At 37.7% G+C, this 17,057-nt stretch overlaps 1 protein-coding gene and 1 long non-coding RNA gene across 5 annotated transcripts in view; one reads left to right on the top strand and one right to left on the bottom strand.

Annotated features, from left to right (window-relative positions):
- RBMS3 (RNA binding motif single stranded interacting protein 3) overlaps nucleotides 1–17,057 on the bottom strand; it is a gene marked incomplete at its 3' end in the record, with an annotated part of 439,521 nt that overhangs the window by 84,758 nt on the left and 337,706 nt on the right. For all 4 annotated transcript variants that reach the window (XM_084510551.1, XM_084510552.1, XM_084510553.1 and 1 more), the window contains exon 7: nucleotides 7,799–7,905. In XM_084510551.1, coding sequence (XP_084366677.1) covers nucleotides 7,799–7,905 — 107 coding nt within the window. The remainder of the gene's footprint in view (nucleotides 1–7,798; nucleotides 7,906–17,057) is intronic.
- LOC311432298 overlaps nucleotides 1–17,057 on the top strand; it is a 660,648-nt gene that overhangs the window by 446,909 nt on the left and 196,682 nt on the right. The gene's annotated exons all lie outside the window — the stretch shown is intronic.

Genomic DNA, 17,057 nt, shown 5'->3' with positions numbered 1-17,057 from the left:
CGAGAGCAGCAAACGCATTTACACTACTTTCAGCTACATTTTTCATGAACATTTGAGCACATGTTAATGACAAAGACCCTCACCTCGGCCTCCAACACCATCATGCCCCAGATCTGGGTGTATGCAAACAAACTGCACATGCTCTGCTCTCTTGACATGAGCTTCACATCTGTTACATACTATATGGGACATGGTGAATAAGGGGCATGGTGACCATTATGGGCTTGATGAGTCCAAATTATTAAAGGCTAGACTGTCGTCTCCTTACCCACGCTCCACATCCATACTGCATAGTGACAGGTTACCAGAATCCGTCCAAATACTTTGCAGCTACCGCTATAAATGTCGCTATCATGTTTTCCAGTAAATGAGAGTTTTGCATTAGACAAATAGGGCACAGCATGTGGCTGTACGTGCATATGGTACACCACCTACAGTTTCCCCAGTAATATTGCTAATATCTGCCATTGCTGAATAGCCTTAAACAGCTGCTATTTCAAATAGCTGCTAAGAGAGGACTATTTACTTCTTTCTCATCAAGTTGTGTAATTCCTCCCTACAAAATTACGCTGGCTGGAAGCCCAGGAGAGGCAACAGTTAGCCTAGACCAGTGAAAGATTTATGGTCTGAAGCATCCTCATTCATGAGGAATAAAAACTGATGAGCAGTAAAAACTTACTGGAAAATTGTCTGCACTTCCCTCCATAACACACAAACAGGAATTCCAAAAATACCAAATACAGAATATTAGGGTTGGCCTCAGACTTCCACGCAACAGAGGTCCAGCTTTTTCTCTCCAAAACACAGCACTGAATGTTGCTGTCACTGGGCTTACTATGGTATTAACTATGTCGAGGCACTGGCCGATGCCTCTGTAGCAGTCCTCATTTGTGCTGTAGTGCATTTTCTTCCAGGTCTTTTCATCCACTGTTTTGCTTATGTTTCAGTGGAAGGACAGGGTCTTATTCCTTCTTCTGATAGTGACGCTTCCTGATGAAATGCCACCCGAGAGTGTGGCATTGATGATGAAATGCTGCTTCAGGAAAATATTTGTCAGAAAAATCTATTAAGGAATGACTGAACTACAGAATTTTTATGCCGCTCAGCCAGATAATGGACACATATCTCACCTACTGAATGAAAATTCTGCATCCCAACATTTCAGTATGCAATTCCTTAGAGCAATTAATTAAAAGGCATATCTGCTGCTATCAGTTCTGCACATAATGATAAAGACCATTCTCAATGATTACTCATCTGCTATATTTAGAATGTCACAATTGGTAGACATAAATCCAACTTGCTTAAAATACTGATTTTTAAAAATATTATTTAAACCACATGTATTTATTTATCTCTCCTTTTTATTTGAGTGTCTGAATCTAGGACAAAGGAATGAAAAAAATGTTATTTTGTTACTGCAGTTTTGTAATTATTGACACCATTGAACAAACAAGTTCAGATAAGTGAATAAAAGGTATTGTTTCTGCTTTTCCTCCCCTCTTTGTTATGATTTGAACATAAATGAGCACATTTGCCTCATTAAAGAGACTCTCAGACCATCACATTTGCATCGCTTATGTAAATTGGATTTGTATAGCTCTCAAATAAATGATTAAGGTGTGGAGTGATTATTAAAAAAAACAATCACATCTTCATGTGAAGATCATCATGTGAAATAAGATCAGTTTGTTATTTCTCTTCCAGATATCTCTGACTGCTTCACAAGAACAACCTTCATCAGCCCACTCTTTGAACAAACACCAGTACCAATAAGTGACCAAGCTTTGGGTTGCACGATAGCTTCTGTGTTGCTGGGAGGCAGCTTTCCTGAACAACTTTACCAACATGTCATCACATGCTTTCAGTGTACAGGCCTTACCGTGTGTGAAAGCTCACCATAGTATCTGCCTGCTGCAGAGATGTCCTACGTCTCTTGCTCGGAAACCAATCTTCCACATATCTTCCTGACCCTGCTCTGGCTAGCCCATTGCCCATGCCAGAGCTCCAGGAGCTGCGGGGAGGGCTGGGGACTAGCTCTGAGAAGCCTGTGAAAGGCAAAGCAAGGCTGCTGCCACTGTAGGGCTGCTTACTGTGCAGGAGGCCACTCTCAGTGGAAATACTGAGAGACCAACAAATTGAAAAGGGGTGAAATCCACTAATGTGGATTTCCACTAGACTCCCTGGATTTTTCCTCTTTAGGGAGAGATTAGGAAAAACAATATTGTTCTGTAGGACTCACGAGGTTTCTGTGGCAAACTGAGGTGGGAGTCGGACCAGAGGATAAGCCTCTCTGCTCCATCTCCTCTGACTCATCCCTTCATCCTATCATGCCAGAAGACTGCAAGCTGCCATCCCAGGGGGATGGGTGTGCTCTTGGATACTCCAGTGGAATCAACTGAAATTTCAACACTGACATTCTTGTACTTGTTTTGTTACCGCCACTAAGATCTACCAGGCATCAATAGCACAAGGATCTCTTGTGCCCTGCCAGCAGATACTCCAACTAAAACACTTTGAAGAAGGAAGGGAGAGGAGGGGGAAGGAACCAACAAGCCAAATGAGATCTGTTTAAAATACTGATTAAATAAATAAACTCAGTCAGCAGCAAAGTTAACTTGGCGCGGTTCCTTCCTTTGATTATTTAAAACAGGTCTGTCAGAAATATTCCACGTTATTAGAAAGATTTCTGAACTTAATCCTGAATAAAACACACCTTTCCCTTTCAGAGAAGGAGAATTCTCAATAGTCACTGTGACACTTTAATATATAGACACATATGAAAGAAATGGGGCATTTCCCAGTGATGTTCCCCAGAGGGAAACATTTGTTTTTACATGCACGGGCTCCTTAAGCAACTGCAACTTCTGAGAAGAAAGGAGTTGTGGAGAGCAAAATATATTATATTGAGGTCAAACTGGTCAAGTGATTCATGAACCTCGGTAGGTCGGAGGTTGAGCTGACAGACACAATCACACGTTCAGAAACCCAAATGAATGACTAAAACAGTTTGTACTAGAGAACTCGACTGGAAGTCCACACAGCTTCTGTTCCTGGTGTTGAGTTACTTTGTCCTCACTTCAATTTATCTGATGAATTAAATGAGGAGTGCTGCAGTTTACAAATTCCTATGCAGACCTGCCAATTGTCTCCAACCAGAAAGAGAAACTAATTTGTCCAGGTATAAAACAGATCAGCCCCAGACACTGAGGATTATCGAGAACAACTAAATAGTACCTATCTCCTTGGAAGCATAAAAGAAATCTATGCCCGACTTATCTCTCAAATTACCTACTGTATGTTTTTTTTTTCTCTCTAAATTACTGTTTGCATTAGATAAATTTGTAACAAGCAGCAGACAAAAAGAGAAACTGTTAACAAAAGCAACTTTCCAAAACTAGTAGGTCTTCTTATTTTTTAAGGTGCAATTAAAAGCATGTTTAATTGTTTAGAAGCTTCACCAGGTGATCTTGAAAGAAAACAAAAAAAGACTGAGGGAAAAGAGGAAGAGAGGGAAGGGGAGGAAATGGGAGGTTAATCTCTTGCATAGTGAGAAACAAAAATGCAACCCAAATCACAGAAGAAAGAAAACCATCAATACGAGAATTATTATGGCACTAAATATCATTATAGACAGCAGACTAAGTTCAATGACCAGGGAGTCACATTCAATGGTGTGTGTCACTGTTGTGATATATACACTCATACTTTAAAGGTGATTGCAAGAAAGACAATGGAAATATGTAAATAGTCTGAATTTTATAGAAAATTGCAAATGAAGTGTCAAAAGGTTTCAAAATACTGTGACTGTAAAAAAAAAAAAAAAAATCACTGTGGACTGATACAAAGCATTTCATTTATTTTCAAATTATGCGAGATTTCCTCTTTTCTACCAGATAAATTACAAACTCTCACTTAAATGCATATTAAAAAAAAAAAAAAATCAAAATAATCAAAGTCTCAAAAAATCTGCAACAAAAGATTCAGCTGTAAAATTTAAGTTGCAGTTCTTAATTCAGTCTGATCTCAATTTACAACTACCCTCGATTCCCTGGATGCATTTTCAGCTAATGAACTTTTTTGGAGAAATGTCATCTACCTCTAGACATGTCAATTGCAATTCAGAGGTAAATTAAATCAAATCTTTTACAGACAGAATTTAAATATGATTACTCCCCATCACCATTTCCTCAACATGATCTTGTCAGGGAAAGTTTCAAAACAGAAACTAAAACAGTGCGACTAAATGAAAATAGTGCAACTCAGAAAAGTATATCCTGAAATCAAAGAATTTAAACTTTGGGCAGAAATTGTGTCAGTTATTAGGTTAGAATTTCTCTGCAAATATTTCCAACATCTGTAGGCTTCGCTGTACTTTTATGGCACCTGTACGTTAGATGCATTATTTAACACCCTTTCAAAAAGCCGTCAGTAATCTAAACTCTTGGATCCTTAGTCTGAAATTGGTCAGCATGCACAAATCCTCAGTCAAATGTCGTACTTAATCTGCTGAATGCTTCCTGAGGCTTCAACCAAGAGTGGAAGGATAAGGACAAAATGTGCTGTTCAAGGTGAGGTATGCTTTACTGATTGCAACTAGTTTCTGGATAAAAACCCCACGTAAAAAAAGAAACAACAGAAACAAATCTGAAAAACCCTGGAGAAATTCAGTATTCTCCTAAAGACTTGACTTTAAATGGTATAGATCGATACATGCTTAAATTCTGAAGTAAGATTAGATGATTATGCAGGGACCAGAGATGTAGGTTTTGTGGAGTGATGTGCTGCCTATAGGTACTCAGACCACACCATTGCCTTCCTAAGAGCTGCACAAACCACACATAGGATAAGAAATTTGTCATCGTTCCCCCTCCAAGCAAAGGACTGTTTCCACAATGAAGTGAAAATTTCAAGCCAAATTATATTGCTGCTGGGATTTCAGAGGCTGTGTTCTGCAAGAGGACAAGGCTGCTAGAATTTAACAGCCAGCTAAAGTATTTCTGTATGGTTATGAAGCAATCTACAAAAATGTATGGCAGGAATAAGATTTTCTATTGTATTCTGCAGTACGGCCTGAAAACTTTACCAAAAAGTAATCCTCTCTTATTAAGTTCCACGGAAGCTCTCCATAAAAGAGAGCAAAACCTCTGAGAACAGCATAGCCAGAGAGGTACCACTGCAGCAATCTATTCCTCTCCACTAAATTTCCTGCCATTTCCCCCCTAAAACAGAGTATTCTGCACAGCTGTTTGTCTCTACTCTGCATACTAAAATCTGAGGCCAGTGATAAAACTGTTAGTGTCATTTGTCTGGAGTCTGCCCTTCTGAGCAATAATCCTCACATGCATTCAGCATTAATGCTGGTCAAACCTCTGAAGTTTTAGAAATGCCCTTCACGTAAGTATTTAAGAATGCAAATGCTTATCTGAACAATAGCCAAATACATCTTTGTGTAGACTTCATGGGATTTGGTCTATGTGGAAATACTGAGGGAGTAACCTCTTGGATGCTTTTTTTTTTTTTTTTTTTTTTTCCTTCCCCTTTGGAGAAGAAACCAAGAAAGAGCAGATGTGCAGGAGATATTTTCAGGTTCCACTTGTAATCAGAAGTATGACACTTGTCATATATCAATTATTTCTCACTACCTGTTCTTTTTTAGAGAAATTAAAGTTGACAGGAATAATTGTAAGAAAGTTAACTAAGCACTGCTACATAGAGAACAACTGAATGATACATATTGCTTAGAGTAAAATCCTTAAAGGACAAAGCTAGAAAAACTAATGCTTATAAAAGATTAATTAAATAGAAAGATTTCACATTGGAAATAAGAAAATTATATGACCTTGTGGAGGAAATCCAACAGCTTGCATTATCGTCTTTGATGCTTTGAGTAGTAAAAGTCCAGTGTTTAGAAAGGTATTAATCAGAGGTTAGTAAATCTGAGAAAGACCATTTCATTAATACATCAGCCACACCCTGCCTCTATGTCCCAGGGATATTGCTATCCTTAATATGAGCCACTCCGTTAGCAAAAAATGAACTACGCATGATGTAAGAAGCTGATGCCCTGTGGCCATAGACATAATGGTGGCTTGTTGGCTTTGACTTTAAATTATTTTGTTTATGAATTTGAACTAAAAAAGTATAGAACAGTGGAAATAATAGCTGCAATGGCATTTGCTATTTAAAGAGAGATTTAGCTGTTGACCTTAATCAGGGGTTGTTACTCCCACCTATAGGCATACATACATATATATATATATATATATATATATATATATGCCTTTCTTTTTAGAGCCCTGCACACAATGACCTGAGTCTACCACTTAAAGTAATTCCTGAATGCTTGTTCTTCTGTAGCTCCTTAACTTGACAAACCATAATGGCTTCTAAGAAGACATCTCCATTTTTTGGACCAACAACATAAGAGACTGCAATGAACCTTTGGAGACTTCTGCAATCTCTTGTAGCAAATGTGGCTGCCACATTGCCACTTTCAGCCCACAAAGCTAAAAATATTGTGGAGCATTTTTGTTGAAGCAGTATACAACGACTACCTTGCTGGAGGGAGAAATTTCCATGCTTTAAAGAGGCCCTTCTGTTTCTTTTAAGAGCTCACCAATTGTGCTGGAATATATATATGTCATACGCTAATGGTCTGAAAAGTACCAGCTAGGAAAAGCAAGTCGTTATCAAAAAGCAGAAACCCTCTTGAAACAACTAAATCAGAAATACCAAATAGTTTTCTTGTTTATTTGCACTGTAATGTTGAAGTAAACATAGTAAATCTGGGGAGGGGAAGGGGAAGGGGAAAGGGAAGTGGAAGTAAGAGGGAAAGGAAGACGGAAAGAAGGGGAAGGGGAATGTGAAGGGGAAAAGGAAGGGGAAAGGGGAAGGAGAAGGCTTTGATTCTAGCAGCTCGCGTTTGAGCAAGGTACTTTTTATTTGAATTCTCAATCATAAACCCAAACAAGAGGTGTTTAGGATGGAAATACTTGTAAGTCCTTCTGCTTTTGCAGCTATAATTATGCATAAGAAGGTACTATGACCAGATTCACCTCCTTTATTCAAGTGTCTTTATCCTATAATAACATTCAAGGAGAGTAAACAAACTCTCGAAGAGTCAAATAAATTTCTTTCTTATTTAACCCACATTGGGAATCACTTCATGTACAAGTACACAGAAAGGAAATTCCAGTAACAGACTATTTACAGCAGAGCAGAAAGCAACTGATATTTATTTAATTTGTATACATGATGGAGCTGAAGCTACTGTAAACTGTTTTGTCTTGGACAGAATGAAGATCCCAGCTCAGACAAGCTTTTAGGAAACTTTGATATGCATATATTTGCATTTGCAAGTACATCTTTCCCTTTTGTAGAAGTCCACCTTGATGATAATTTATCACCAGGAACTACACAGAAAAAAAAAAATGTTGAGTTGCTTAGGTGTAAATAAATGCTAAGTTTATAAGAGGTATATTGCAGGTGCTGCCAGCACACCAGTAAGAAAATAATAGGTTCAATTCTGGCTGCAGACAGAGGGCTCACAGTGGGACAAGGCTGTGCGCAGTCCCACACCCAGCTCTGAAATTCCCTTTTCCTGTAACTTTACATTCCACAAACTATTATAAAACTCCCGCTTCCCCCCACATATACACTACTGCTCATTTTTTCTGTGTGAAACTATTGCATTTTGTGCTCAACCTGATTTCTTCATAGCCCTGAAAGGCAGACCTCCAGCTCTGCAGCTGACTTCTCCCAACCCCCTGGAAAATAATTGCCGCGTGGCACTTACCTCTCCTTCTCTGGGCCACGGCCTTCCATTCTGTGTGTATTTGCTTTGATTCTGGCGCTTCTTTTGCCCTCCATCAGCAAATTTGCACAGCAAAGGCTCAGTGGGGGCTGTGAAGACAAGAAACCCAGTCTATATTAGCATCCCCCCCAAAGAAAGTGATTATACCAGCAACAGTAGTGCTTTGTAATACTGATCTTTTGAAGTAAAATCTTGCCTTCTGCAGATATTTTTTGCCTCTTTTAGCCTTGACTCCACTGGCAGCTGTTCTTACTAACTAAGCTTCAAAAAATATATACTGGCAGCCCTTAAAAGAATTTAGCAAATATTGTTGAAAAAATAATCAGCCTACGCAGAATGTTAAGTTGCTGTAGTGGAATAGTAGAGTCAGGCATTAGTTCCAGCTAAGTTAGACACGTATTCATGACTAGCATTAGTGTAAGGATAAACAGTGTTTTACTAAAGCAGCTTTCTGTTCTTATTGTAAAAACTTTGCAAGGATCTGTTTAAGGAGTAAGTGTTCTCACTATTTTTGTGTTTCTCGGCACCCAATCCTTTAAAATCTGAATAAACAGAATAAAAAAAGAGACTTTTGCCAAGCACAGTCCAATTAGCTTTCTTTTCCTCTTAACTCCTCTTTTAAGCAAGTTGGCAGCTGAGAAAACTCCTTTCCTCTCCAGCTGAACTCTGTGTGTAAGAATACAATAGTCAGGGAGACTGGAGCCACAGAAACGATGGATATTCCTGGAGCTGCACACCCAAAACCCCAGCTCACAATAGGGCCTGCTAGTGAAGAAATTACCATACATCAAATGAGTGCCACAGGAAGGGAACTTTGTATCTTGGGATCTTCCCCCACCTACCCAGTTTTTCAACATTAGTTTAGGTGAAAGAAATATAAAAATGATGTTTTTGGGAAAAAAAAAAAAAAGTTTGGGGGAGCTTTTGGTTTCCCAGGCATGACAAGTAATCAATTAACCAGGGGTTTAATGGGAAATGGCAAGAAACCTAGTTTTTCTCTTCTTTTCCCCTTTCTGGAGGCTAGAAATATTGAAAAAATAAAAAGACAGGGATAAGAGGGAAACTTTACAGTAAGGGGGGTAGTCATGTTGCTGGCATTTATTTGTAATAAAAACAATTATTTGGTTACAGGATTAAATAAGCTCGTATAATATTAGAAGAAGCTCACCTCCCTCAACCTCTTAGTTACAGCCAGCTCAAAATGTGTCACGAAGTTTAGAGCAAAACTGTGATCATTTGAAAACAGCAACCAACAAGCAAGGCACATAGAGAATCTCACATCAAAAACACAGTTTCTCATTGGGACAGCATCACTTTGGCTACTTTGGAAGCTTTAACAGCTTTGTTTTTTCATTACCATTTTACCAGGCTAGTAATTTCCAAGGTCACTAGAAACTGAACTGCAGGGAACAATCCATTATTGGCAGAAAGCTAGACTGTGTGACCCCAGAGGTCTTTCCCCACCTCTGACTTCGATTATTGTATCAGATTTTGGTAGAAGCAATGTTCAGCCAACCATTTGAAATTTAAAATAATGAAGGTTTAAAAGCATCCAGGTGGCTGTGGAGATTCTTTCTGCAGATGGAGAAATGTTATGGGGCTGATTGCCCTGCGCTTCTACCAGTTTTACTCCACAGTGCAATGCAGCATAATTTCAGAGCGGTTACTTACAATTCACTTTGATGTGATTGTGAGGGAGGAGCAGGTGCTAAGACAGCATTAGAGAAAGACCTATTAAGTGTCACATCTGATGCTTCAAAAGCTTTTAGTTTTAAGCACTGAACAACTATCAATCAACATATGATATCATTAGGAGAAGCATGCGAAAGCAATCTGAATGCTGCAAATTTACACGTGCCATGATCATCTGCTAATGTACACATGTGGTATTAGCCTATATACTATGATGTGGTACAGCAAGCAAGGGAATCATATGGTTTGCTACATATCCTTGCTATATATTAGCCAACCACAAATGGGAAGCTTTTGCCATTTCTGGACTTCCCAATATTCAGCATTACCATATGACAAACTTTTATTACTAACTTGGGCCTTTCTAAAGTTGACAGAGATTGGCAGACATCATTGAACAGATGTTTCAAACAACTTTACCCCACATCTAGAAAAAAATGTGGAAAAATAAATTGTACTGACGTTTTTGGGTTAGGGAAGAGGATGGAAAAGGATGAAGGAACCATGTCCTGCACAGACAGATTTCTGCAATAGGAGACTTTATTTACAGCAAACCAAGAGGAATTCTGAGGAAAAGATCGACACATGCCAATCAACATATGCATAAAGACATAAAAAAAATGTTCTGGCAGGAAGACAGATTTTATTTTTGAAAACAAAACAAAACAAAACATAAAAAACAACACACACACTGGCACATAGCACATCACATGCAGAAAGACAAAAAATGGTCTTATTAGCCCTGAAGTGACTTACATCTTAAAGGTTTATACCTGGGAACAACTATGGCAACTAATCTCAAAATACACAGAAATCAACATTTATTATTTCAAAAGATAAGGCTGAGTATAAAAGAATCTCAAGAGGTCAAATATGTTGCTCTAAGTACATAAAAGAACTCAAATCTCTGGTTTACTTCAGCCCTCTTGAAATCCCTTGTAAGAAAGGCTCTCCTAACCTTTTCAAGATCAGATGCACATGAATATTTGACATTACTACAGTCATTCTTACTAAACAAATACATAACAATAACTGGAAAAAAAATCATATTCTATATATCAGGAAAAATATTTCTAAGTATAATTCGTTTTGGTTTCATTAAATGTCAAAAGTGCTTTAAAAATTGAGATTTTACTTCTGCCAAAGAAGTAAAAAAAACATAATCAGGTAGTAATGTTGTCAATTCAAAAAGAAAGTACTTCAAAAGTATACAAACTATACCAACACACTGTGACTAACATCAAAGGATTGCTGTAGATGTGGGATATTTTATTATATGCCCCCAAATACTTCGGAAGGGAAGGAAGGAAAGAAGGGACATCTTTTAAACTGTTTCTGCTTTTGCTCTCTTTCATTCCAGACAGACACTCCCGAATTTATGTACTGAGTTTTTACCTTTCACTTTTTCCTCTGTATGAATACACTAACTGGAAATAAATGCCTCTTCCCTCACCTTTTGCACTGCTGACATACTAGAAAACATAATTTGTGTATCTTTAAGCGTTCATATTTTCAACTGATAAGCACATCTCTTTTTGTATGGCAACTGACATCATCAAAGTTTTGAGCATGTGTGATATTTTTAAGTATATCTGGAAAATCTGCTGTTCGTATTTTCCTGTCAGAAAAATGAGAATTGATTCACTCAAGACAAATTTCAGGCTATTCAATTCTGATAAAATCTTCAAGATAGAAGGCACTGCTCTTTCTTTGACTTCTACCTGGCAGTAACAAATGCAAATATCAAGAATAAATAGGCTTAACCTGAACAAGGTTCATTAAGCCATAGCCGATTTTTCAAGGAAAAGATTTAAATGCTTGCTGCAGTTCCCATCCACAGCCTTATGTTAATAAGACATAAATAGCCCTGAACTTGGCTTTCAGTCCTGAGAAGGAAGTGGGATCAAACTGATAGTGCTTCTAAACAGCATCTGCCAAGATATTCAGGACTGCTTTAGGAAAGGGCAGCAGTTGCTAGTGTTCAAATTCTGTTCCCATGGAACTCAATGGCTAAGGTCCTATCTCTCTTCAATCAGGCCCTGAATTTACTCTGAGAGTTCAGTGAAGGTGAAAGTGAGAGACTGTTTTTTTGTCAATTTAGGCTGTCAATATTGTTGGAGCTCCCTTAGGAGCTCAGTTTCTCGTGCTCTGCTACTTTAGATGGACAGACTGTGCAGACAGACAGCACCAAACTGCCAAAAGGCTGTTATATCACCAAAGGCAACACTGGTATTTTAAATAGGACTAAACCTTTATATGGAAAGAAATGGGGACAACAGTGCTCCCTTCTCAAATTTGGCAGCCTCTCAGGGAATCTTCCATGTCAGGAAAGCAACTTCAATTAAATTGGAGAATTCAACAAAAAAAAAAAAAAAAAAAAGCAAACTTCCAACTACTTCTGAATACATAATTTCCTTATTCTTTCATTCATCGGAAGGCTGATACACTTGAGCTTCTACATATGCAAAAATGTGTATATTCATGAACATGTGCTTCATAAAGGAATGGGGAAGATGAAAGCTGTCATTTGCATTCAGTGAATCCTTTTCATTATTTCAGGTGCTTGGTTACTTTTTCTATCATCAGAGTTACTTAGAAAAGATTGTCCGCCACCATTTCCAATTCATAGTCATACGGCATCGTCTCTCCAGCAATGGCAAGAATTAGAATATATAGAGAAGTAATAACAGGAACATATTTATGTATTTTAACTTGTTTCACTATGAATATTTTTGAGGACAGAATATTTTTCAGAATGTCAGGAAGCAGATAACATTTCTAGTACAGAGGTTAGCAACAAGTGTGTTATGAACATTCATGTGGATCTTTAAACTCCTTCATTTTGCTAATGTGATGAAAAATTATGAGAAAGTCATTGCTATTATCAATGAATGGTCAGTGCACAGTCAATGATTTTTTTCAAAGTATGTTTTAAAGAGAAAATAGGATTAATTTATTTTTCAGCCTCGGCAAATCCTTTTCCACAATAAAAAAGGAGCAGAGCAATAATTGAGTTCACAATTACACTAAGCATTCAAATTGATCAAGTTTTGATAACTATTTTCCTTCACTCCCTTTCAAATTTTGAGTATTTTGATAACACTTTCATGTACAAATCACATTGAGTATCAGACTGAAACATCCATGTAAGAATCAACCCCTTTGTCTGCCACAGATCAAACATCCTTAGTCATTAAGAAAAACTTCATCCTACAGTAACATCAAAGCCACTTTGTAAGTAGACCTGTTTACTCATACGCTATTTGAGAGGGAGATGTGAGAGACATAAAACCTTTAGAAGGAAGGCTGGACAGAGCAAACTGAGGTGCCGATATGGACGTTCCCAGCAGGACTACAGTCTCTTCAAAGCCCACAAAGTTTATTTACAAAATGAATTTTGCAGTTTTAAGTTTTAAAATCGTGTTTCAGGACCCAAGCAATAGCGCAACTCTTTGCTGTAGTGATTCTACTGGTTGCTATGAAAGTTCTGTCACACAGTACTTACTCATTCTCAGGTAATAAACAAACAAAACCCTAAATCCAAGGAAAATTGTAGAACACAACCATATCCATTCTGCTCTTGGAAAATTAGGATGAAAAATTATCAAAGGTGGTACGTGACAAGAAAGGACAAAAGGACACGTAAGGACAACTCATTGGCTGAGTAAGAAAACCTTTAATTAAAAAAAGCAAAAGTCCTTTCCCAAATGGGGATTTGTTGAAGAACAGAGTTAATCATTTTATGGAGTAACAGATTTTGTCCCAGAAGTTCGTAAAGCTGGATATGAGGTCACCGGACAGATCCTAACATACATGTATATACAGAAATGTATAATGAAAGTGCACTATTACTTGTCTAAATCATTCCTTGCTACTCAGTGTTTTTGTATGAGCCAGTGCTTTTACATACACAAGCATCCATAAATAGTGCAGAATGGGAGCTGATGCCTTTTGATTTATAGAAATACACAGCAGCAATATAAAGCATACTTATCTTCCAGTAGGCTTACAGTTAAATTTAACTAGATGATATTAATTGCACTTACACAGCTGATTATGAAAGCAAAACAAGGAGTTAACATTGTGTTGGGTTTCCAGCACGTACCACTTTCACGATATAAACATGGAAATTGGGGAAACATCTTTACATAACAGAAAAGTACCCCAAAGCAACAATTAAAAAGCAAACATCTGCTTGGCTAGAAATAAAAATAATTAAAAAAAAAAAAAAGTGATTTACTTTTGATAAACTCTATTATAGCTGAAGTAATTATCTCTAGTTCACCTCTTTGTCTTCAGAAATGGGAAGCAATCCTTTCATCTTTTTGTACAATAATTATTTCTAAAAAGCAAGAATATATTAGAAAAGGAAAATAAATCCCAGAGGAGAAGTAGCATGTCAAGCACAGAGTTAGCATTTCCACTCTGTGAAATTACATAGAACAGGTAGAACAGCTAACTGTTTGCATACGTTGGAGAAATAGCATGCCGACTGTGAAGCGTAGTCCAGGTCTTGTTGCAATCAATGGAAACACTCCATGTACCACACAGAAAAACTATACTTAATCATATAATTGCAGAAGCCCCCACAAAGACTTGTTAGAGCTGATCAAAAATGACAGTCTGCTCTCTGTGAGAAATTGCACCATTTATTTTACAGTTTGTTTCTGTTTAAAAATCTATTTTCATTGTTAAATTTTCAACAGAACAGCAGATTGAGAGCATCTGGTTCAGGCCTATTAAAATGTTCCTTTCTAATGTTGCTGATAAGGGGAATCCGTTTTAACAGAGACCATTAACTAGATACATTATTTTATGGAGACAACATATAGAAACAGATGCTTCAGTATAGTATTGAAACTTAAATAAAAATACAAAATCAATCCAAATAGCTAAGCTGAAATGAAATATTAAAGCAACAATGAAATGTAGTAACCTAACAGCATATTTTTATTTTAACAAACTCCATTTCTCAACCAACTGTAGTGCTAGCCTCTGTAGCAGGGCACGAACAGATTACGAACAAATCCAGTATAGAATTAAGAAGCTCATTAATTAACTTTATTATCTAGTAACTATTTAATTAGTACAGTCTTCTTTAATGTTGCATTTTGCCTTTATTTTAAACAGAAGGCCTGAATCAGAGCTCCAAGTATTTAGGGAGAGCCTCCCAGCAACTTCAGTGGAAGTTGGAGTGCAGATGCAATGAGCTGAATGTAAAAAATCTTTACTGTTAAGTACTTGTATTGAAAGTACTTGTATAGATTTTGGCATCAGCCTAAGTACCATTTGACCGAAGAGATTTCTGAGTGTGGCAGCTCTTTTTTTAGTCACTTTGTTACTGTGTTTGATGTAATTCTCAAATTAACAGTACATCCAGTGCATTTATACCTATTGTCCTCACAGCCACTGGGTTAAGTTGCCATTTTTAGGGGCTAGAAGCTCGGCTCCAGCTAACATGAGTATGAATCCAAAGCTGTTCTACTGAAGCCAAAAGTAAATTTGAAGTAACCGTGAGCAAGAACAGATTCAGGACTATGATTTCTGCCAGAGAAAGTGCATTCCTCAAACTTGATGCTACAGAAAACTTCTGCCCTATTGCGTGTCCCCTGGTATGAAGCTGAAAAACACCAGTTGTAGTTCATCCTTTGCACCCAGTGCTATGACAGCTCTTTGCAACTTTGCACTACTAGATGAAAGGGAAGCAGGATCTTTGAGGAGTGATTTGTTTTGCAGTTTTAAAATTTCTCAAAGAGCCTTTACAACAAGAGAGGATGCCATTTTATCAAAGCAACCAAACCAAACAAGTTCGTGCATCGGATTGCAGAAAATATTTAATGCACCTGTGCTTAGACCTCTATTTTCCATAACTTTAGGACAGAATCCACAACCAACTGAAATTCTGGATGCTTTGTTTTAATGTGCCAGTTCTTATTGCAAACCCTAGAATATAGATGAATACCTCCTGCAAAAACACTATGATAGACTCCCTTGGATTCCTGACTGACTAGAAGAGCCACGCACCAAAAATTGAAACAGTATTGTAGTTTGGAAAGGAGTATTGGCTACAAGCTGTTCAAAGCACTTCACACATTATCTTTCAAGTAGATCATAAACAAATATTGAAACGATTAGGTATAAAAGGGTTCTTGGTTAAATCCGAAAAGTCCCATACTGTTCAATGGCATTGTTAAAAAGTGGCTGCTTAAGAAACCAACTCACCTTCCTCCCATGTTGGATGAATTTTTGTGTGGAACTTACATGCCACAGCTCCTCTGTACTTCTCTGATGCCAGGCTAACTAAGGAACATGCTGCAGAAAGACAGTCCTACATGGCCCTTCTGTAAACTACACAAGTGATTAGTAGAATACAGACATAATTATTACTGAGTGCAACAGTCCCACATCAGGTTTTTCTCCATTGACAATAGCTAAAAGGTGTGACAGTTTTAAAAAAAAAATGTTTTTTAAAAAAGTTTTTGTATATATTTTGCAAATGTTGATTACTATCTAGGATTCTGACTTTTATGACTTTTTTTTCCCCAATTTCTGTAGTTTGCTTGTACCACTTTCATGCTGCTGCCTTCTTGCACCATTATTACCACAGAGGCTTATTAGACTACATACGTTTGGGCAGGAGTTGATTTCTCCAAGTGAAATGAAAAAAATGCCACACTTCAAAAATATTCCTGAAAGCATTTCAAAACATTTTACTGTTTTCATTGTGAATTCCTAAACCATAACTGGCTACACAGGCAGTTCTGAGATGTGTGATGAAGAACTGAGAGAGATGCGGTGAACAATATCCAACTATCCCAAGACCCAGTGAAGCTGGTGTAAATGTACTTCCAACGCTTTCAATGGGCATTGAAGGTATTGAGCACAGGTTGCTAGCCTATGACCTGAACTGGAAGTATATACTACAGCAGTTATGTTGAAGTTCCTCTTTACTAAACTTATTTTCTCTTCCCTTCTACCCTCCAGGGTTTCTCTTTCAGTACCACCACTCGAAAATTAAGGTACTAGTGTTTTATTGTGTCTTTAAACTTAGAGCTGCAATCCCTTCACATTAGTAACAGGTAGTAACAAGAAAGTCAAGCCAACTGCTAGCTTGTCAGTGGAAACCAGTTTTCAGCAAAAAAACAAAACTACACAGAGAAGTTCTGCTGCTTTTCAGTGTTGGCTCTTACCCCAAATAAGCATTAAAACTACAAGTTCATACACTGCAGTAGTGAAGCACAGGAAAGGTTTGAGTTGGCTCATCTTTTTAAGCATGGAGCACTGTGACTTTAGCACATTGACTTCATACCGAGTATCACTTGAATGATCGTGTACCAGCACGCACGCACCAGCTCTACCTGTGGTCCCAGAACCATTATGTGAAGGCAGAAGCTGACTGAAAAAACACCCTCTAAACGTGAACCCCAAATCATTCTTTAAATCCCATCTGAGATTGCCCTATGAGCTTTTAGGAAGATTATATTTTAAATACCTTTTTGCCCTCCCCCATAATCTCACAAGTTATTTTGCTTGGATGAAAATGGAGACC

Source organism: Aythya ferina (assembly GCF_964211825.1).
Source record: "Aythya ferina genome assembly, chromosome: 2".
NCBI lineage: Eukaryota > Metazoa > Chordata > Aves > Anseriformes > Anatidae > Aythya > Aythya ferina.
This window is presented reverse-complemented; position numbering and strand designations above follow the sequence as displayed.